This window comes from Cygnus olor, chromosome 5 (assembly GCF_009769625.2).
Source record: "Cygnus olor isolate bCygOlo1 chromosome 5, bCygOlo1.pri.v2, whole genome shotgun sequence".
NCBI lineage: Eukaryota > Metazoa > Chordata > Aves > Anseriformes > Anatidae > Cygnus > Cygnus olor.
In genome coordinates, this window is record NC_049173.1 from 49,799,057 (window position 1) to 49,821,157 (window position 22,101).

The 22,101-nt window shown below is 46.4% G+C and overlaps 1 protein-coding gene across 3 annotated transcripts in view; it reads right to left on the reverse strand.

Annotated features, from left to right (window-relative positions):
* Positions 1-21,562, reverse strand: part of PAMR1 (peptidase domain containing associated with muscle regeneration 1) — a 55,993-nt gene extending 34,431 nt beyond the window's left edge. The window contains exons 1-4 of one of the 3 annotated variants that reach the window (XM_040557694.1): positions 20,221-21,562; positions 8,915-9,091; positions 8,052-8,180; positions 3,065-3,179 (exon numbers count right to left, since the gene is read on the reverse strand). In XM_040557694.1, coding sequence (XP_040413628.1) covers positions 3,065-3,179; positions 8,052-8,180; positions 8,915-9,091; positions 20,221-20,293 — 494 coding nt within the window. In that variant the 5' untranslated portion in view covers positions 20,294-21,562. Of the gene's footprint in view, positions 1-3,064; positions 3,180-8,051; positions 8,181-8,914; positions 9,092-19,378; positions 19,560-20,220 lie in introns of those variants that run through there. The other 2 variants (XM_040557696.1, XM_040557695.1) reach the window with 2 other exon arrangements.
* Between the last annotated feature and the right edge of the window lie 539 nt (positions 21,563-22,101).

Genomic DNA, 22,101 nt, shown 5'->3' on the forward strand with positions numbered 1-22,101 from the left:
ATAAAGCAATGCAAATTAACCTATTCATCCTTGTCACACTTATCAGGCTACAGTTTATCCTGACTCACTCCTAAAGATATTTACTGGTTCTCTGAACTGATATATTTCTGACTAAAATTAAGTATGTGTGTAAGAATACCAGAAATGTTTCTGGGATGCCCGCCATGTAATGAGGGAAAGAACTGGGATAATACCATTAACTCTCTGCGTAGGACTATTTACAGATGCAGAGGCAAACTGTCTAGCAATGCATTCCTGAACAACAAGTATCAGGAGACATTACACAGAGTGAAGGCACAGAATGCAAGATTCATATACAGAAGACTGTTTTTAATCATTTTTTCTGATTTAAAAATGATGAAAACGGAGTGGAATATATGAAAGGCATAGGGGGTTCTGATTTGCATTTTATTTAACTTAGCACAGAAGCAGATACACTGTACTGATGACATTGGATCCCATGACTAAGACTCATAATTAGCAGGTCAAAAAACCTGCCATTCAAAACCTCTTGGCTATGGACTAGTTGACAGGACTCTAATTTAGAGACCACAACATCTATTGCTGTTTAAATCAGTTACAGTCTATGTAATGAACCTCACTTCCCTCACCTGTGAAACAGTGACTATATCCTAATTCTCTTATGTATTATGAAACTAAGTATTTAAATTTAGTGCTACTGATCACCAGAGACAAAAGGGAATGAAAAGTACTGTCTTGATTTCATTACTGTCTGCGGTGGGAATACATTCACCAACCCCTTTGAGGAAAGCTTCCAGCCAAAGGAAAAAATTTAAAACTACATCTCTGCTGGGGCATTAAAGAAAATGATTGAAAGTTGTGAGCTACTTCTACTGTGGTGTGACATCCTGGACGTGGCTCGCGCTGAGGGAGCCTATACATCACAACCTAAGGAAAAACAAGGGTGGAAAAAAAAAAAAAAAAGGAGGAAAACAAACTACCACTGCAATCTGGGCATCATTTATCAAAACAGCTCTGCTTAGCCAGCCCCCAAAGGACAGTGTGGCACAGCTTGAGGCAAGAGAAGATTTATTGGTGCTCCTGAGAGTTTCGCTCTTCCTGCCCTGTGTAAGTGGAGTCAAACCACTTTGTTCCCCCTTTGTATCACACTGTCCCTGTCCCTCGCCCTCGCAAGCCATCAGAGTGGCAGCAAACAGAATTTGTGGGGAATGCACAGAGAGAAGGAAGAAAGGAGTTCTTTTGTTAGCAGTGATGCTGATTCAGCACAACACTGGCTGTGTGCTACAGCTCTCAGCAGAGTTAGCACTCAGAGGGAATCAGTGTGTTTTTACAGAAATGCAGTGAAGGCAAAGGTTCGGCAGGGATGGCAGACCAGGAGGAAAATTCTGCAGGTCTGTTTGATTGTACCTGCCCTTCTGTGTAGGTACGGCCTAAAGGAGAAGCTTCTTGCTAAATGTACCAATTTTCCACAGTACTATCTGCTGAAGTACCCCAATGGCCACTTTGAGGTAGCCCACCTTGAAAACCTCAGCTTATTCAGAACACACGCCAGGGCTTCATTATATGAGACAGATATAGGTCCTTCTGCTCTGTTTGGCCTAGGGGTTCCCTCCTATGCCGTGCAGGGTTGCAGGAGTAAGTGTCCTTTGTTAAAATAGCCTTTCCTTCCTTTCTAGTACCGTGCACCTTGTGTCATTGGCTATCATCTCTTTACACTAATGATGGGTGCATTCACTAGTGATGTGCATGCATGGGATCCATTTCCCCTCTCACAGCTATTCCCATAAAAGTGAAGACAGGGTGACACCTGTAGCTGCTGAAGACCTTTTTTAGCCTTAAAATTGACAAAGTCTTGTTCATAAGTGTAAAAAATACTGGATTATCAGCTCTCCAAGCCTGTGCTGTACAAGCCATACACCTAGCCAACAATGTCTTTTAAAAACAGGGTAGGTACAGCTCATACCCACTGAGACCGAAACAAAGCTGTGTCACAAGAATGCCAAACTCTTCCTCACAGCATTGCTTCCCTGTGTCTCCCATGTGCCACATAATTCTCCAGTCAAGAGGCTCCAACACTAACCAGGCAATAATTACAGCTGCTCATAACTACACAATAGGCTTGCATTTGCAAGTCTAAAAAAAAGGGGGTTAGTGTGGGAATGCCATGAGCTCTTCATTTCTATTCAGTTCATTTCTGTTCCTCTTATTAAATCTTAAGTCTTGTTAAATATATAGGAAGAAATATGTGTGTGTGTCTAGCATAGTTCCTTTGCCTGGGCTCGAAAGCTGGTGAAATATTGATGTGGAGGCTTCAGCTACTGTTTTTATTATATTAGCTCGTGGGTTTTGAATGCGATCCCCTGCCAAGCTTCCTGCTGTGTGTGTGTGAGTTCCCTGCCACACACATACAAAAACAGTATTAATTACCCCAACTAGGGGCTCTCCTACTCTAGGCAAGATACCTGATCAAGAACTGTGAGTTTGAGTCACCAGGGGAAGGTAACAGGGCAAAGCATACACAGGTCAGAGCAGCAATGACTTGCAGGAGAGTCAGTCATATCTCCAGACATATGAATGGTAAGATGAATAACTGAGGCTGGTAGAGGACTGGGCTGGTAAAATGAGTGAAAGAAAATTAGGAGAGGGAAAATGTAGACTAACTGCAAAGCATGTCCCAAAGGCAACTCTCTCCTGGCGTGAGACATCACATCAAAATGCTCCCATAGCTTTTCTTCAAAGAATGTCTTAGGTCAGTCTGGTACATGCTTGAGAAAGTATTGGGTGCTGTGGCATCAAGGTGTTGAAGAGATCTGGAGAGATGCATTGTGCCCAATATCTGAGAAACTCTCCTTAGCATCCAGCTGTCCTAAAGGGGGACTGAAGGCAGAGCATCAATGATTTGCACAGTGGCTGCCCATCACAAGCTAAGCTAGGGGAAAGCTGAAGGTGCCAGATGCAAAGTGGAGGTAGTGTCTTCACTGTCCCAGAGCTCTCAGCTGCTGACACCTGCTGACTCTTTGGTTATTCATGTGCCCCAATGTCTACCTGAAACCAGTTCTGGCTGAAAGTCATTATGGCCTACCTTAATTCAATGTTAAATCCAGCTTGAACATGAATAGTCCATTCACATCGTGCATTCAGTGGGTAACTCTCCAGCAAAATCTGACCTCTAGAAGCCCGAAGAACCTGCCCGCACCCTGGGGAGCAAAAGAAGAAAAAAATCTGTCTGAGGAACCTTCAAACTGCATTTGAAGAAAATACAAGTAGTAACAACATTGGAATGAGAATACAGTGTGGCTTAGGAAGATACATAAAAGGCAGCACAGAAAACAATGGAATGGCCACGCAGAGGCTACAAAAAGTTATGATTCTATCAGAAGTCTTGTCTGTGTTAAGACTACCCCAAGAAAAGTTTTACTTTCTTGCTTTTCCCTGCTTTGCAAAGCAGCCCCATAACACTATTTCTTACTGCTTTTGTCCCACTCAGTATTAGCCCATCCACCCACCTGGCCAAAGCTCCAGCTCACAGAAGTTCTGATAGCTCTTATCTCAAACTGAAGCTGAAGAAGCTTGTGGGATAGTGTCAAAGGTACTATAAACACCTAAATTAGTTCAAGTGAGTAAAAAATTGAGAGGAGGAGTTGTTGCACCCAAAATCACTGTTTCAAGTCCTTCCCAAGGAGTCTCTTGGAGGAAAAACAGCCGATGTATTCCTACAGGAGGTGTCCATTTGCCCTCAGGATTCACCACATCATCCTTATGTGTGCCAATGGAGACATAAAACCGCCATGACCCCTCCACCTCACTGTAGCATACGTATCATATACAGCCCTCAACCCTTTTCTCAGGTTCATTCCTAACCTTTCTCTCCTCCTGTCCTACTCTATCTGTGTCACTCTCAGCTTTACATCACACCATAAAATCTACCTCAGTGCCCAGCATCAAGAGAATAAGAAGTACTCCAGTCACTTCTGCCCAGTCTGAAAAAAACATCAGAGGAGAGGGACCTGAATAGGCAGACAAGGTCACACTCAGAGGAAGCAGGATCTTTTCATGGCCATCCTGCAGCTGTCCCTAGGCAGCTGTCCAGAGATAGTTGCCCTAACTCCTCATTGTGGATGCTGAACATTTGTAGTCCAGAGAGTTCTCTCACCTTCTGTAACCTCTGCCTTTCCCCCAGCTATAAAATATGGCTAGAAGTATCTTCCTCTGTGGAAGAAGGAAAGTTGTTTAGCATTTTTTGTAGAGCCTTCTGTGATCTGTAAATGAAAATGCTAGCAAAATGAACAGTTAAATCATTACACATCAAGCAGAGCTCATTTCTCAGTTTCTACTTTCCTGACTACATCTTTTCGAATGGAGTCTTGCACATGGCTACATTCTCTAGTAAGCCTTCTGTTGTTTTGCTGGGGGATAAGGCTGTAACTGTAAGGCAGAAATTGCAATCAAGTCTAATAGCACATCTGAACCAGGGGGTCCTGATAGGCTCCACACCACAGGTAACTAGGAGAAGCCAAAGGGTCAAAAATGACCCAGCAGGCCTCCACGGCATGTCTCTCACTTCCTTTTATCTCCTTAGTCCAACATAAAGACCTGTTCCCTGCAATAAATTCTGAAGATGAATCCTACATTTTTAACAAGTAATGCAGGATGAATGTTCCCTATGGGAATGGTGGGTTTTAACACTTGCCCCAGGGCCCTTCTTTCCTTTGGGAAAAGAGGGAGACAGTGACCTGATTTGGTGAAGTAGAAAGCACCGCAGTTCCCATTGATCTTAGTGTCTGGAAATCTGTCCTGCTGCATCTTGTCTATGGGGAGACGTGAAAACCAAGGGTCAATTACTCCTCTTTCTTCTTAAGAAAGAGTTGCTTGAATGAAATACCCTTTGTTCATTTACCCTCAGTTACCCTTAATTAAGCAGGACCCAAGGAAAGAGAAATCCTGCTCAGAGGAGTTCCTCACAAGTGTTTCATCCTTCTCTGTGGCTTGCTTAGTTCCTTGTGTAAAAAGCAAGGATTAATGACTGTGCCCAGCAGCCACATTACGATTCAGCAAGTACGGCAGGATCTGCTGTGGTGCACATGATAATGCTCCTTCCCACAGCATGGAACGGGACCTTGTGCTGCCGCTGGCTCCTGCCTCAAAAACAACCTGAGACAAAGCTGCTAGAAATCTTCAGATGGTTTGACAGGGGGCTTGGATCACCTCAAAGAAAATTTCCCTTTCGTCCCGAAGGGCTTTTGAGTTTCCTGTGCCTTTAACAAAGGAAAGCCAAAGAACTGGTGCAAAGAGATACTTGTGTGCAAGGCATACTAAATGAACTTTTCTGTTTGCAGTGGTACAGCCTGAACCCTCTGAACACAGATGACAAGGAAGTTGGTTTGGCCAGCGAAGCAGGTGGTCCAGAGGCTAAAGAGGAGCCATTCAGTGACTGCATCCAAAAGAACATTCTCAGGTTTGCTACCACCTTCCTCTGCACAAAGCACCTTTGCGATCAGATCTGTGCTCCTCTATCTCCAGCACTTCTAGCAGAGGTTAGGCTGCCTCCCCAGACCAACAGTTCAGTTATCTGTTGATCAAAAGGAATCCTTTTCCTTCCTGAAATCTGCAGGAGACCTGGAAAGCTCTCAAGAATAATTTACATCCTAAACACAAATGCTGGCAAATTCTGCCTCATTTACAAAAAAAAAAAAAAAAAAAATCCACTTTGGCAGGCTGTCAACTTCCTTGTTCCGTTCCTGTTCCTGAAAAAAGGCAGCTTTCAGGGCCACAGTGAGATTTCCTCTAAGGCTTGTTACCGACAGAAAACAAAACAATTCAAGAGACCTCCGAGTTCCTGCCCACAGAGACCCGCGGCTCTGTGAAGGTAGAGGTCCTGAGGAGACCTCCACTGAGAACTTGCTACCTGCTGTTCGAGTGCTACAGCACCAATGCGGAGCTCCTTCAAAGCTCCAGTAGATGAGCAGAGGAGAATGACAGCAGAAATGCTACCGGTGTTCAGAGACAGAGAAGGCAGCTGTCATTTGTCTCACCCTGTTGGTACCTGTTGATCGTTGCAGACTGGTTACTACATGAGACACTGTAATTTTCAGTCTGCAAATGTACAGGTACTGCCATCACCGGGACCACATTCGGACAGGGAGGGAGCTGGTGGGTATCAGCACTTTCTCCTCTGCTCTGACGGAGTACCTTTTCAAGCGATGTGAACATCAGAGCTTGAGAAAGGCTTGAGGACTGGGTGCAGGGAAAAGGGTCCAGCAGGAGGGGTTGTTTATAGATTCTGATGTGCCTTGTATGGGACGACAGACCAGACCAGCCACCCACCCCATTAGGCGATGCCCTCTCCCCCCAGCTAACTCCATCCTCCGGCAAGGAGGGGCCGGGCCGGGCTCCTCCGGGGCTCCCGGGCGCCACCCCGCGGCCGCACCTCGCTACCGCAGCGCGGCCGCCTGAGGGGAAATGGCGCCGCGGGCGGGCGGGCGAGCGGAGCGGGGATCGGGTTTCACCGTGCCCCGCCGGCCGGGCCGGGCCCGGGGAGGGCAGAGCCGGCGCCAGGCGGAGCCCTCCCGCTTCGGCCGAGCCCGGAGCGGCCGGAGCCGGGAGAAGGAGCCCGGGGGTCGCCGCTGTGCGCGGCAGCGCCGCCCGCGGCCCGCGAGAGGGAGGCAGAGCACCGCGCTGCCGGGCGGCCGGGGGGCAATAGCCAGACCTCCCCACCCCACCTCTCTGAAGCACCCAGAACTATCCAGACAAGACCACCTTCCCGGCACCACACTACAGCCCTCAAAAGACCAAGTAGTAGGAAAACCACTAACAGACAAAGCTCTGTGAAATTTCAGTATTGCTAAAGCCTCCTAACGGGCTGCAGCGTGAGGTTGTGTTTGCTTTAAAACACAAGCAGGCTGAGCAGGCAACCGATCTACTCAGGCAGAGGGGGAAGGATTAGATGAGCTAATGATCGTTTCTTGGCTCTGCTTTTAAGTGCCAAGGGAGCTTTAGAATCGACCCAGAGCAAAAGGGCCTTAAACGTGCTATCAGAAATCAGACTGTAAATTGCAGGGGACTCAATTTATCAACTTCTGAAGAACCAAGGCTGAGTTAACCCTGCTGCAGAAACAATGGGTTCCCTACATTCTGCTTTTAAAGCAGTTACTTTATTTTGTTTGCTTTCACCTCCTTAATTGTCATGGGCTGTGTTTGATAGGAAGACAGATTAACTTGTTGCTCTAACATCTGTGACTAAGAGGAGATAAGCCTAAGGTGTGTAGAATAATGGACAGAACAGAGTAGGAAAGCAGACACTGCTTTCATCCCTTTCAGTGAAACACGAACAAAGAGGCAGTCAATAAAAGCTGAGGGAGGGTTGGTGAAAGGCTGTAGTTTACCCGTGGGAAATTGGTAAAGGAAATACATGCCTTAAATGGTCTCCAATTAGCTTATGGAATTCATTATTAAAAGATAGCACTGGGACCAACAACTTAGCAAAATCCAAGAAGGCAGGGCTTTTGAATCAAAACCTTCAGATAGCACTAGCAGGGCCTGAAAGAGCGTGTGTTATCCAGCGCTTCCTCTGAGTGTGTTAGAGCTGTGAGAAGGAGGGAGGGAGCACTGGGACTTCCTTGGGGCTGGTTCTGTAGCCTGGGGGTTGAAAGAGGACAGAGGAGAAGTTCTGTAACATAGCTGCTGCCCTCGTAAATGTTTATGCTTTGCTGAAGTCCTCTGGAGAATTAGTTATGCTGAAATATGTCCGAGAAATGCAGAGAACACAAGATTTCCATAGTCACAGTAGTTAAAGTTTTAAAATAAAACAAAACAAAACAAAACAAAAGGGTTTAGTAGGGTTGTAAACTCCCATGACTTGGGGCCTGCGCCAATCTCTAGCAGATGAGCCTTGGGAGAGAACTTTTCCCCACTATACATCTGCTCAGTGCCTGGTTGTGTTTGTCCTCTCCTGCCTGTGCCCTTTGCGAGGGTCATGGTACAGGAACAGCTGGAAAGGCACAGCATGGCTCTGGCTCCATCCCATCACTCCCTGTCTCTGACGTGCCTCTCTGCCCATGTAGGACACTTACTCATGCAGTCCCCTCCGTACCAGCCAGCTCTGCACTCCGCGCAGTAGATCCCCTTGATGTAAAAGTCGTCGAGTGTCCCTCCCCAGGAGCCGTTACGGCAGGACTTGCAGTTCTCAAAAATGGTGCAGCCTGAAAGGAGAGCCACCGTGTTAGAAGAAAGCCAAGGTGGATTGTCCTGAGGAAAGAGGAGCAGCCACTCTCTGTTTTTCACAATAAATGCCAACAACGTTATTGACTGCTGTGGCGCTGACAGCTTCCCAGCTGTGAACCATACCCAGCCTCCAACTCCAGGCCCTAGGCAGCTCAGACTCTGAGATCTGGAGCCAGACGCTCTGTTTCACTGGCCAAACCTCTAAATCTCATTGCTTCAGCTGTAAATGCCTCTCTCAGGAGTCTAAGCATGTTATGCTGGTGCAGGTTGGGCTCAGCCCAAGTGATTCTGACGTTTTCTGACCTGGTCCTGTCTCCTCCTGCTCTCACCTGTCACCCTGCCCCTCTCCTCCTTGCTAGTCAGACTTCCCCATCATCTCTCCCTTCTCGCCTTGGAGATGCAAATCATCCCTGAGCACCTATGAAACACTCCTGGTGGGCAGCCAGCTGCATCATCACCCTTTGGCAGCTGCCAAACCTGCCTGAGAAGCCCTGAGGACAGCTTTTCTGGTAGAAGAGGTTTTTTTGGGCGGCAATGCTACATTGCCATGTGCACTGCTGCTGCCACCAGAGCGACAGGGGGGTTCCTGAGGAGGCCCAGTGCCATCCCAGGCTCTCAGGGATGTGCATGCCCTCGCTGCTCTCCTGCTCAACAGTTGCCCTTACATGCTGGCCACAGGTCTGGTGTGAGCGCAGCGTGGCGGTATGCGTACCTGGGTGGATTAAGCAGGAGTCACACTCGTTCTCCTCATTCCTGCAGCAGGGAATGGTGTAGCCCACTTTTTCTTTCCGTCCTGGACAGACGCATTCAATTTGGTCATACTCACAGCACTCCCGGCACATGATGTTCCACTCCGCCCCAGGGCAGTTCTCATTGATCACCGTGTACTCTGCGAGCAGGGAGGGAAGGGGGGGACAACAGAAATAATCCACTCTCTGCAAAGGATTGACAGAATCTATTATTCAGCGATTTGTCAGATCATGCATGGCATGAGGTTGCCCTGGGTCTTCAGTGTAGAAAATTGCAAACTACGTGGTAACCCACATCCCAAATACCAGCTTGGGTGTCTAAGGGACACACGGGCAGTTTTGCAGGGACAGCCAGAGGAGGCAGACACGGCAGAGGTAAGAATATGTTCACTTAATTCTTTTCTCTGCAAGGCCTTCCACGTCAGCACTGAGAAAAATAATTCTAAAAAAAAATACAGGGGATGAGGTCATGTGATAAACTCTTCTTCAGATCTCAGTCTGACTTACAGCCTCGTATACAGTGTACATTATTTAAACTACGCTAGCATGTTTTGTTCAGCTTGTGAATTTGCTGCTGTCAAAGATGAGGGTGTCCAACAGGAAAGGCCAATTTCACGGCTGGATTTTAGCCAATTTCACTCCCTATTTTCACTCAGAAATACATAGTGTTATACTCAGTTTTGTTGCCAAAGGAAACAAGATTTTTCATTATTTTTAAAGGTTTGTTTTGTCTGGCATTTCTAATATGATAACATTATTAATGTCTTTTTATTATCTAGCATAACCTTATACATTGGTATTTAAGCTATGCTAGAAGTGCCCTTTTAGGAAAGGGCACTGTGATACCTCAGGTTGTGACTCCAGACTGCTGCAGTAAATGCAGACCCCACCTTCCATCGCCAGCGTGCTGTCTAAAGTCTACAAATTGAAGTCTAATGAGTGCACACTGCTGTCAGCATGTCTCAGCCAGCTGACAGACCTGACGGCTGCTTTCATGGAGCTTGATGGTAAGAAGTGTGAGAGCAGCCTGGAAAGATGAGACATGAAGGAAACATAATGAGACTCTCTCTTTCTACTTCCCTCTCCCCTCCCCTTTTTTCTTTTCTTATTGTGGTTAGGTAACATCCTTTTTTCTTTCGTTTTAAACTCTGAGTGACAGAGCTGCATTGCCATCGCAACCAGCTGTACATCTCTAAGGCGCAGCGCTCCCGCCTGTGCCCGTACCTGGCTCCCTTCTCACACCGCTGCTTTTGCTGTCGTTGTGCCTCATAACCGAATTACCGCATCTGCCAGACAGAGCTCCCTGCCACTGAACCTTGCTGCTCCGTCTCACTTGATTCTCCACGGGCTCGTGAAGGCCGGTTCCTGGAAGCTTATCTTTTTCCCTAATGATATTTATTTGCTCCATCAAAAAGGGACCACCAACTGTTTCTTCATTTTTTTCCCTTTGGCTGGGAAATGAAATTTAGCCCTTTGTGCTCCTCGCAGCTGAACCTTTCCCAGTCTACTGCAGTTCGGAGTTTGGAAACCAGGCTGCTGTTTGCGCTAAAACCCTTCTACTCCCTCCCAACCACAACCATTCCAAAAAGAAGAAAAGAGCCACATCTGTCTTTCAATAAAATTCTGTAATTTTTTATTCCAATAATAAATTCTTGCATCAAAATGACCTTAGTGTTTAGCAGTTATATAGCCTTGTGCCTGTAGATCTTGACATGCTTTACAAAGTGCTTTTTCCAGATGGGAAACTGAAGCACAAGAGAGGTGAAGTGACTTTGCTCAAGGTCCCAGAGAAAAACAATAGCAGAGCCAGGAATTAAACCCGTGCCTCCTAATTCCCAGAACAGCAGTCAATCAACTTGACCAAGTTGGGACTTCTTAACCTATAGCTATTATTCTCTTCTAATGAAGCCATTTATCTATGATCTGTATCTGATTCAGATTCCAGAGCAAATTGATTGCACGTGTCTAATTATCTTATTAGTACTGACACTCAGCTTGATCCATCTCATCATACATGACTGGAAATAGCTGTTTCTGTGGTGTATAGGGGCGTGTGTCTTGCTCCCTGTTGAAGGAAGAATCCCCAAAGTCTGAGCAATAAATAACTACCCAACACTCAGGAGCTTTTGCAAAGCCTCCTTCAAATTCTTCGGTCTTCCAGCTCAAGCTAGAAATCTAAATTCTCTCAAGATTGCCAATGCTCATTAATGAAATGGCTCTATCCATTTGGGTTGTAGCTATCTGTAAAACGATCCAAATGTTCACAGGCAGAGAGAACTGTGAAGGCTGACCAAGGCGTGTCTCCGTCCGTGCAGAAATGCCAAGCCTGGCTAGGTAAGGCTGCAGGCAGCACAAAGTGGCTTCCGAGTTAGCACTTCCCTGAGAGAGGGGCTGGACCAGACGACTGCCAGAGCCCCCTTTCAGCCTAAATTATTCTATGATTTTATAACAATATTACACACATATTTGTATGTGTAGAGTGTGTGTGTGTGTTCATAAACATATTTAATTTTCTATGTAGAGCTTGTGTATGCAACAGGGCCAAAAAGCCTATGTCACTCTTGTTGGATTCAGTGGGCCTATTGGTAGCATAAATTGAGCTTAAGGTAATGCTTAGTGTTAAGATGGGAGAAGCAGATCTTGGCCCTTAAAGAACTGTAAAAATAAATTCACTGTCACCTAGAAATGCTGTTTGCTTACTTCTTGCCCTTGTTTCAAGTGAGACAATGGAAATAGACTGTCTTTTGATTTACTGTCCATTGAATTCCCTTCCAGGTTCGCAGGTCCTGCAGTTTGGGCAGCATATTTTCCTTGACAGGGAAATTTGTGGGTCTGAGAATTTTATTTTTTTATTTTAAGTGATCATGTCTAGGATTTTCTTCAAATAAATCATGAAGTCTATTATTCTGAAGCTTTGTAGAAGCTATTTTTTAAGGAAATTTGTGCAAAGACTCAATGTACCCTTTTAACAACGGTAGCATCTCTTTTGTGTTGCACATATATCTCCTGACTGCTGAGCAGAAGGCAAAGGAACACTTTCCCTCAGAAATGCAAGAGGGAGATGCACAGAGCAGTCCGCATGCAACAAACATTTGTTTGGGTTGCTGAGCTCAGCCTGGCCCCAGGGAGGAAGAACTATCCCCCTCTGCACGTGGGGAACAGTAACCATGTCCCCACTGGTAGCTCCCTGCAGCCACACTTGGCCATTATTACCCCAAAAGAGAAGAGACTGAGGCAGGGAGGATCAGGGGGAGATTTCCTGAGTGAAATGCTGGAAAACAGGCCTTGGCCAGCTGCGGCTGCGATAATCACAGGGTACATTGTGGGCCTAACTGATAATCCTCCAGAGCAGGCAGGCTGGTGTGGAGGCAGTGGCTGTGTCTCCCAGTGTCAAACATAGTCCAGAAAGTGGTTTGACCTGATTTTGGAAGAAGCAGGAAGAAGCTGCTTGACAAGCCCTGCAAAATATTTAGCTAAAATCAACAAACAAGTCTCAGAACAGGCAAATAAACAGCGCATTAATTTACGGGATTTTAATGATGGAAGAAAAGCCCATTAAATCCAGGAATAGACAGCACGTGTGGAAGCAGCTCAAGACCACGGAAACTGAGCAAGAAGTAGTCGTGTGGGGAAGGCAGGCGAACAGCTGGGGGAAGGTGCTGGGGGAATGCCCGCTGGGCCCGGCAGCCTGGCAGGACACGGTGCCACGTTTCTCCTGTTTCTTCGAGTCCAGCCTGGGGGAAAAGTGCAAAGACAAGCACAGCAGTAACATGCAACCTAGCTGGTAGTTCTCATATGTTTCCAGGTTTGGATGGGTACACGTTCATTCTTTTTGCTGACATCTGCACCTAGTGAGACTGCCTCGCCCCCGCAGCACAGGGGCACGTTTCATATCCCGCAGCTTTCAGTGACTGATTCTGCAAGACAGCAGTGGGAGGGGATGTTCCCCAGCAGCACCCACGTTTCTGTGGGCTCTAAATGGCCTTCCTGTTGTCAGCATCAGCCCGAGGGCTGTTCCAGCAAAGGCAATTCATCACAGTCACACCGCCACCTCCCCTGCTCTCAAATATTAAGCTGGGTATTTGGAGGAGCCAAAGACTCCTCTCCCTGGGGAGCCGTCCCCACTAACAGGCAGGCCCTGAGCTTCCTCCATGAAAACCTGCGTGCAGATGACGAGCCACAGTGAGGAGAAGGTGCCGCAGGAGTGTCTCGAGGGAGCCGACTCCTGCTCTTGTCGTGGCTGAGCCTGCACTGGGAGCTGAGCTGCTGAAAGTAGATGAAGAGCAGCCACAGAGGAGCCAGCGCAGAATGAAGTGCACAGCTGATCTGCTGGATGCTCTAATGCTTACTGACATCCCTATGCAGACAGGGCCTTGCTTTCTCCACAGATTCTCAAGACTGCAAAGGCAAAGTGTTCAGCCTTTGCTCTTGATTTTGATTCAGCTCTGTGTTTGCCTTTGTACAAGTGGTGCTTATCTGCCTGCCTCTGTACCGTATACCCACAGGAGCCAGGGAAGGAGTGGAAGAAGGTTACTCCTGGTGCTCTAGTAGCTTTAAGGGGAAATACAGTTTTAATCCGCTGGACTACCAAGTTTCTACTGTCACGCACTCCATTCACAAAGTTGCAAAAAATTCAGCTGTGATTTAACTTGCCTGGTGCATCCACTTCCCTCACTTGCTCTGGCCCAGAGTTCTCTTATTTGCTTCTTATTTCTGCTTCACCTTTTCAAGAGGTGCTAATGTCCTCAGCCAAGATGTGCCTAGGCTAGGCAGCCTGGTGTGCAGAAGAGGAGCTTTAACAGTTGACAGTGAAGTTGTCATCTCCCTCACACAGATGGGTCTGTTATTCCTGTCCTCATGGTCAGGGCACACGTGTGACTCAGCCATCTCTGTCCTGGCCAAACCTCAAATACTATCCTTTTCCAAACTGCAGGACCTCAGAAAGTGAGGTGATGAAACCCCCACGATAAAATATTTTATTAGTACTTGGGAAAGATGGTGATGGAGGTTTGACAGAAATATTGTTTGAAATTGAATAGAAATGCAACCTTCCAAAAGGGCAGTTTTTACCATGCCATTCGGAAAGGGCAGAAGTCTCCTTGGAAGATAAGCGAAGGCTCCATTAGCACTCACCCTGAAGACTGGAGATATGTTACTTATTCTTATGCCAGTGAGTTCAAAAAGGATACCCAAGTAAGAAAAAATAGCTGTAAGGATAAGGCCATCTTAAAGCACTAGTTCTATTCAGTTCAAGGCCTGCTGGAAAGGATAGTGATGAGTCCTATGGGATATGCAATGAGCCCAGCCAAATCTCTCATTTGAGGGAAAAGCGGAGACCTATGAGGGATGGAAAAAGTCTGATCATCAAAGAAAGCTATGTCTTAGAGCTCAGGGATAAAGGGAGGACTGCCAAAAGCCAAGCTGAATTTGACCTTGCGAAGGAAATTAGAATAATAGTAAAAGGTTCTTCAGTCATAATAAGAAAATAAGGAAAGAAGAAAAGTGATTCTTGTGGGATGGGGATGCAGATGAAATGTAAGATGGTGGTGGACAGTGGGGTGAGTTACTCGCTTTCATCTTTAGGGAGTCTACATTAATGGGTTTGAGGGCGTGGAAACAATTAAGTTGTGATCCACATATTAGTGAACTTCTAACCAACTGCAGTTTGCAGCTTGGGATAGTCAAGTAAACCAGCTTCAAATTTGGTTTATCTTACTAGGTCAGGCTTAAAACTTTGGTGATTCGCAGATTCACAGGCACATTGCTGCCTCAAGGGTGGGTCAGACAGTTCATCGCTCTAAAACTTCAATTTTAGCACACTTTTCTTGTCATGGTGAATTTTCCTGTCATAGATACCTTACTAAATAGAAAGGGGATTTCTGTTCCAAAGGGCTTGGAGCTAGGAAAATTATATGGCTAGGATCTAAGGTGAATTAAAGCAAGCCTAATTACAGCAATTAACTTATATGTCTTCTACTTCTTTGGAAGAATGGCTTGTTTAGGCTGTAGTCATTTTAAGCTGATATAAATCCATGCTGCTGCTGCAATGGGACATCTTCCTCCGTTATGTCCCTGACTTCCCATTCCCACTCCCTATCTTTGTGCTGGCATTAGCTGCTACATAGAGGGATCAGAGTACTGATCCAACAGAAAGCCAGTTTGCAGTCTCCATTTCTCCCTGAAAAAAAAATAAAAAGGAAAAAAGCCTAAATATTCACCACAGTCCTACAAGATAGAGAGAGCCTCAAGACCTTGTTGTATATATGTATTTATCAGAACATGGAAGAAAGTGTTTTAAAAGGACATCCATACCTTGATCTGAACTGATGGAACTTCCTGTCCTACATATCGATTGTGTTACATAGAAAAGATGAGTTTTCCTCCCATGCCACAGTTCATCCATCAGCACATTGGTGTAACAATACTTACACTCAAAAAAAAAATTTCAAATTGCTTTGAAAAGTGCCATACAAATTAAAAGTGCATTGTAAATAAGAGCAGATACAAACATATACATCTCTAAAATTAGAGTCCATAGAAGATGTCTGTTTCAAAGTGTTTATTCAAACAGCTCATGTTCCACAAATGAGAGTATGTCCCCTTTTATTTGATTGCCTTTTTTTTTTTTCAGCATGATGCTCAATAACAATTACTGCCTCTGCAGAAGAAGCGAGCATCTGAGTTTGAAGGAGCAATTTCTTAAGGCTCTTATTAGGAAATGTTCAGCCATGTAATAATTCTGAAAAGAAGGTTTCTCATTTAAAGAAAGAATAAATCTGACAGAGGTGAAATCTAGTAAAAGCTAACACATTTTCTTTCTCTTCATGTCTGTCTCATTTTCATGATTGTTTTATCCTGCTCCTTATTCAAGTCTACTCACATTGCACCACAGTGCAAGCTGGTCCCTATCCCATAGGTGTTATGTGTATGGATATTAACAACACGAAGAGCTCTGAGCATACAGAAGATCTAGAATTTCTCAACTGGAAATGAGAAACATGTTGGATCCACTTAGTAAGGCCAAGAGGAACAGACCTCAGGAGGGAAGAGAGTTGTTCCCTTAAGAAGTTTTAACTGGTGCACTTGGAGAACAGTTTAACCCCAAACCCTTAATTACGATGGAAAGTGCAGGTCTTTATTCCTAACCTTTTTATCCCTCAGATAATCCGTTGTGCAAATGATGCCTGTTTTCCTAATAGGTTAAGAAGACGAAAGGGAATAATGCTATCTCCAAAGAAGCTTGCTTCCCTTTGGAAATTATGTGCCTATTATTCTTTTTAGCAGCTGGGCTAATTAAAAGAGGAGCTAAAATACTTCCTTGTTTTAGTTTTACTCAGTGTGCTTCATTTATGGATTGCAGACCATTGTTGAAAAATCGGACTGCTTCTCCCAGTGAGCCAGTTTGCATCCTTTCCTAACTATTAGTGTGTGCTTTTACACAGCCATGAATGTGAGGGGAAAAAATGAAAGATTTTCTCACTAAAATAATAAATGAATAAAAATAAAAATAAAAATAAATAAATAAATAAAAGCTAGCATGTGAACACATGGTGAGGTCTACTATACTAAGCTGACTTGGTCCACTTACTAAACATGTAGCTATAAAATTCAGAAATAAATATTTCTGTTGATCCTAATAGGACATAGGTTTGCTTCAGCATGCTCCTACAGTAGTGCCTTTTTTACACTTGCAAGCTTCCACTCTTGACTGGGCTGTGATAAACAAATCATAAACTCACAACACCTCTGCTCCAACGAGAGAAGAATTGTTACTTCAATAAAAAGTCATTTTTGAGGTCTCCATCAGGTCCTTAACAGGAGTTCCCATATGACTTCCAAAGCTTGTACCTCACTCCACACTGCCTTGTTTTGCTTTGTCTATAATAAAAATCAAGTATCTCAGTGCAGTGTAACTGAAAGGAAATCCAAGTAAAAACTGTGCTTCCTCTTTGTGGTATATAGGAGTTGCCCATCTAAAAGCTATAGCAGTGGGTTAATGAATAAAGAGCATTAAGTGAAAATAGGAGTGTCCATTCAGTCATCTACACTACAAAACCCTGATGGTCCCAGTACCCCTCAGCCAACATCACCTCAGTTGCGATGCCCACCAGTTGTTCATGTTCTACCCATTTTCCTTCCAGAAAACCTGCCCGCCCTGCAGCCCCTCCTCGCCTGCCCTACTCCTGCTGAGGAGAAGCCCGGCAGGTAGGCCTCAGGCAGGGTGCTCGTTCTTATTAGAAACGTCCCGCTTCGCTTCTTCCTACATTTCAGCAGCCCTTTCTTGCAGATAGTGAGCTGTAACACACAAAATAGAGCTCTACTCCATACACTCCAAGTAGCAGCTCTGCTCCTTTCCCCTTTTTCTTGTACAAAGCCCTTATAATCCCTGCCTTCCCTCTGGGGACAGGCCAGTTGGCCCACAGGCCCGGAGCGCTGCAGCAGGCGTACACGCCTCCACCGCATCTCAGATGCTGTTCCAGTTTAAACCTCGCACTCCTCAGCACGCGTCTTCCCCCTGCCCTCAAAACACCACAGCTTCCTCTTTCTGTATCTTTTTGTCATGGCTGGATTTAAATTACAGGCCATCATCTATGCCATGAGCTGGGATGTTTTTAGCATCTAAAGCAACCTGCAGAAGTCTGCCCTAAACCTCCCCGTCCTTCACTTTCTCCTCTGTAATTATGAGACGGTATTTTTGATCTCATTATTGGCACCGTGGCATCGCATGTTCATCCAAGAAGGGCTGTGACAGGGCTGTAAAACAGCCAGGATAAGGCTGAAACTGAGTTTGCTACATTACCCAGCAGGCCTTGATTTGTTTCTGGGATAGAGAAGCTTATTCTGGCCAGGAAAATTACACTAGTGTGATTGGGAAGAGATTTTGTTTTTCCTGTGCTGCAAGACAAGGAACAGGAGTGGGTATGAACGCGGCACTTTTGAGATAGTGGCAGCATGCATGAGGTTGGAAAGCCCAGCCTTCATTAACGAGGCTGGGGAACAAAGCCAGACTGCTGTGATATGGGAGAATATTTGGGAATCTGTAGAAAAGAAACAGCTGTAATATTTAAATCTATGAGCACATAACATAGGGACATGCCTGTGTTAAACATGGAGAAGTGATGCCGGCCCTGTCTTGAGTGTTTGCTTGCTGTAGCGGTGTCAGATCTGGACCAGGTTGGCAGTTAACGTTGCCTGGATAGAAACAGCCTACACAGACAGCAGCAAAATCCCTGAGCCTCCACCTCAAGCTGTAAGCAGCTGCCCTGGGGCTGTAGTTCAGCCCTAGCCAAGGACCGCAGGGTGCCTCTGAGCTGCCGGCCCTATGCCCCTGCGGTGGGGAGGGCAACAAGCCAAACCACGGGGCACTCGAGGGCTTAACGGGACTCCTGGGAGCCCCTTGAGGTAGCCTCGGGGTTGAGCATGAGTAACCCCAGCTTTCCTCCAAAACAAAAAGAGAATCTCTCCCCCTTTGTCCATGCTAGGAACCTAAACGTGTGAACTGAAGTAACCCATTTGCTAAGATTGAATGCATCTGGATGCATCTGAGTGCATCTGGGCTCCACTTCTCTAGACAGAGGACAAAGGGGGAGGGGAGGAGAGATTGGGGAGGGTTGAGATAGGCAGGAGCACACATAAACACACATATATTTTTAAGGAAATATGAGTCACTTGCACTTCAAGTTTATTCCAAAAATCAACTCCCAGACCTCCCCTGACTCCTGCCCCCAACTCCAGAGGCAGGCCCTGTGCAACTGGGTGTGATAAATAGGGATAAAAATTGGATACATCTGTGGGGAGGAGGCAAAATGCTATTTTCCAACCTGCCCTGACATGCTCAGGCCACCGCACTTTTGAATCCTTCCCCTGGCTCCAAGCACCCCTCCCACCGCTGTGTGCAGGGCGAGCACCGACGCCAGTGACTCCTCTGGAGACAGGGCACAGACACACAGCGAGGACGGACAGGGCAGAGGGGTGGCTGTCCTCAATGTGGGACCCCCAGGCCCTTCAGTCACTGCCCCCGGTGCATGAGGAGCTGGTGCTGGGGAGAACGGGTGGGCAATAAGCCCCTCCACAGCACCCTGCCGCTGGCCAGCCACTGCCCATGCCTGGGAATGCTCTGGCACATAGCAGAGGGACAGGCTGCCGCGGGGACAAAAAGTGGGTGCACGTGGGACAGTGAGACCATGCTTTGTGCTGGTGCCCCTCGGGGAAGTCTTTGACAGGAGGTCAGTCTCCCTGTTGCCTGCACCCTGGGCCCCCAGGACCAGGGGGGAAGGACACCACAGAGGCAGACCCTCTGCCTCAGCCCCCAGAGAGGCGGGCTCTGTAGCCCCGTCTTTGACACTGATTATTTATAGCCATCACGATCGGGTTGCCTGCATACCTGGCACATCCCCTGGTCTGATGCGTCCCCCCGAGGTGCTTACCTGGCAGTTAATGTTGCCACAACCCAGCAGCTCGAAGGTCGGGCGATTCGGGGGCACTGCACCTCCCAGTGCTCAGGGCTGCGGCTCCTGAGGAGGCAGCCCGCGGGATGCTGACAGCCATCTGCAGCTTCAGCTGCTTCCAGGTGTAAGCAGCCCACGTTCGTGGCCACAACGACAGCAAATCTGCACTCACCAGTAAATGCCTTTCGCTTAACCTTATCAAGAAGAAACTGAACATGCTGGTTCAGCATAATCTGGAGCAAGGCTTGGCTATAAAAAAGATCATTCTGCTTTAACGAGGCTTCCCCTTCGAAAGAATAATATTGGCAGAACTAAAGCCCAGATCGGAAACAATGTGTGGCTTTTGTTTTCTTTTTTTCCTTCACTTTTTTCCTCCCTTGCCTTCATTCTTGGTGTTGGGGCTGGAGAGGAAAGTTTCTGTCTTGCCAAACTAAACAAATTACGCTTTACAATTCGGAGACTTAAATGCCTCTTTTTATCATCATTTCCTTAGCATTGAGTGTTGAGAAAATAAAGCAGTAGTAAGTGAAGTGATTGCATACCCTTTTCTTGATGGCCATTGGCAAACAAATCCAGCCAGTTGTTTCTCTTTAAGGCTATTAACTTTGCCTGGAAATCATCCCTGGGCAGACCTCCCCCCACACATGCTCTGTGCCGGCGAGAAAGGAATAAATAAAGCAGAGCCCCTTCTTTCTATTATTACCATCCCTGCAGATCTCTCCACTGCCCATGACAGCCCGTGAGTTCAAACCCCTCTGACCACACTGAAGGAATGGAACTGATCTGGCCATGCCGGGAACGCAGACGCTGACTTACGGTACCTCTCGGCAAGCAGGAGATGAGCAGGAGCTGGAGGAGGGTGAGTCCTACGTGTGTCCAGAGGGCTCGCTCCATACTGGCCAGGCCGGTGCAGCGGTGTGACTGCTCAGCAAGGGAAAGCAGGCAAACAGCTTTTACTGGGACCTCACCAGCTCCAGGCTGCGAGGGATCTCGGATTTCAGACCTCGGCTCGCTCCCATCCTCACCAGAGGGGAACTACCTTCAAGAGACTTCTCAGGCGTCCAGAAGCACGACGTCACCCCAAACCTCTCCAACTGCTGCCTTAACCCTTTCTGGACTCTGGCAGGCGATCCCTTTTGTGATGGGTTTGTTGTCTTGCACTGCTCAGCTCTGAGATAGCGATTTTCATCTCGGAAAGAAAGATATAGTAAAGGGGGGAGAAACAGAAATACAAATTTCTATTCATGAGTCATCCCTGTTGCTGTGGTGAGTTGAAGTTACAGAAGTCTCCAGAAGGAGGCACTTGGTACGTGCTCCCTCTGGGTGTGCAGGGCTGATGTGTCCCCAGGGTGCTGCCCTTGCCGCCGGGCTGGGTGCGGGGTGGGTGCGGAGAGGGATTCCTGGCCCACCGTCCTGTGACCGGACAGCCTGGCTAAGTGACATGTGCCATTTTACAACGCGCTTAAAATAGACGTGCTTTTTTATGGCAGGCCAGATGAATGAATGGGGCTCACTAAGTGTTCGCTCCCTCCACAGTGGATGAAAACCGCAAAACACAAAAGGAATCACTTGGAATACACGCGCTTGAGCTAGTCAGAAGCTTTTTACGGACTCCGTTTCTGCCAGAAAATGCAACTTTGGCAAAATTGAAATGTTTTGTCGGAACATGTTGATATTGAGGAAATGTTCAATCCAAACAAAGGAGACCATTGCATTTTGATTTTATCTTTGCGTCATGTTTTGGTTTGCCTTTTCTATTAGTACATGCTACTGATTTTACCTGTCTTCAGCTCATATTTAATAGCCGTATACTTCATTTTTCCTAATATTCTTCTTGCAAAATGTATCAATACTATCCAAGGGAAATATTTCATGGTTCTATACCATATTTCCTCAATTTCATATCTGTAGTGAACTTTCAAAATGTAGATCATTTGCAAAATGTGAAGGGTAAAAATTGGCATTTTCTGCAGAGTAGAAACCCAAGTATCTCAAAGGCTTTTACAAATACCTACAGCTGTTTGTAAAGCTCTTAGGCATATTGAGCAACCTCAAAAATTTGCAAGCAGTAGCCAATGGAAACCTTGAGTAATTTACTGCAGTGGAAAATCCATTACGCCTTCAGGTGGTCTTTCATGGGATGAATTCCTTTATCCAGACATCTCCTTAGGTTATCCTTGTCTAACAACCTATAGACTTTTAACTGTGAACAGTCTTTGTAGTATCTGTGCACCTTCCGTATAAAACAATACCGATGTGTTCATGACCATCTTTTTCTCTAAATCTCTTAACACGGATGCAAACATACCCAGTGAGATTTCTGATGTAAGAAGACATGAGACAGATGCCAAGATTTTGACGATTACGGCACACAGCACTACTCGGAACATAGTATTTAAAGTTCATTTTGCACTTAGCTGCCATTTGATTTACTGCATGGCAGTGGAACTGATGCTAACTTCAAATTTCCTTCAGGGCACAGCCACCTACTTTGGCGTGGGGACCTCCACAGGCTGCAGTATGGATATCTACCTGCTCCACAGCCTGATGGGGAATCTCCCCTCTCCCATGGAGTGTGCCCAGGTGGCCAACAAGGCCAACAGCATCCTGGTTTGTATCAGGAATAGTGTAGCCAGCAGGACCAGGGAGGTGATCGTACCCCTGTACTCTGCTCTGGTGAGGCCGCGCCTCGAGTACTGTGT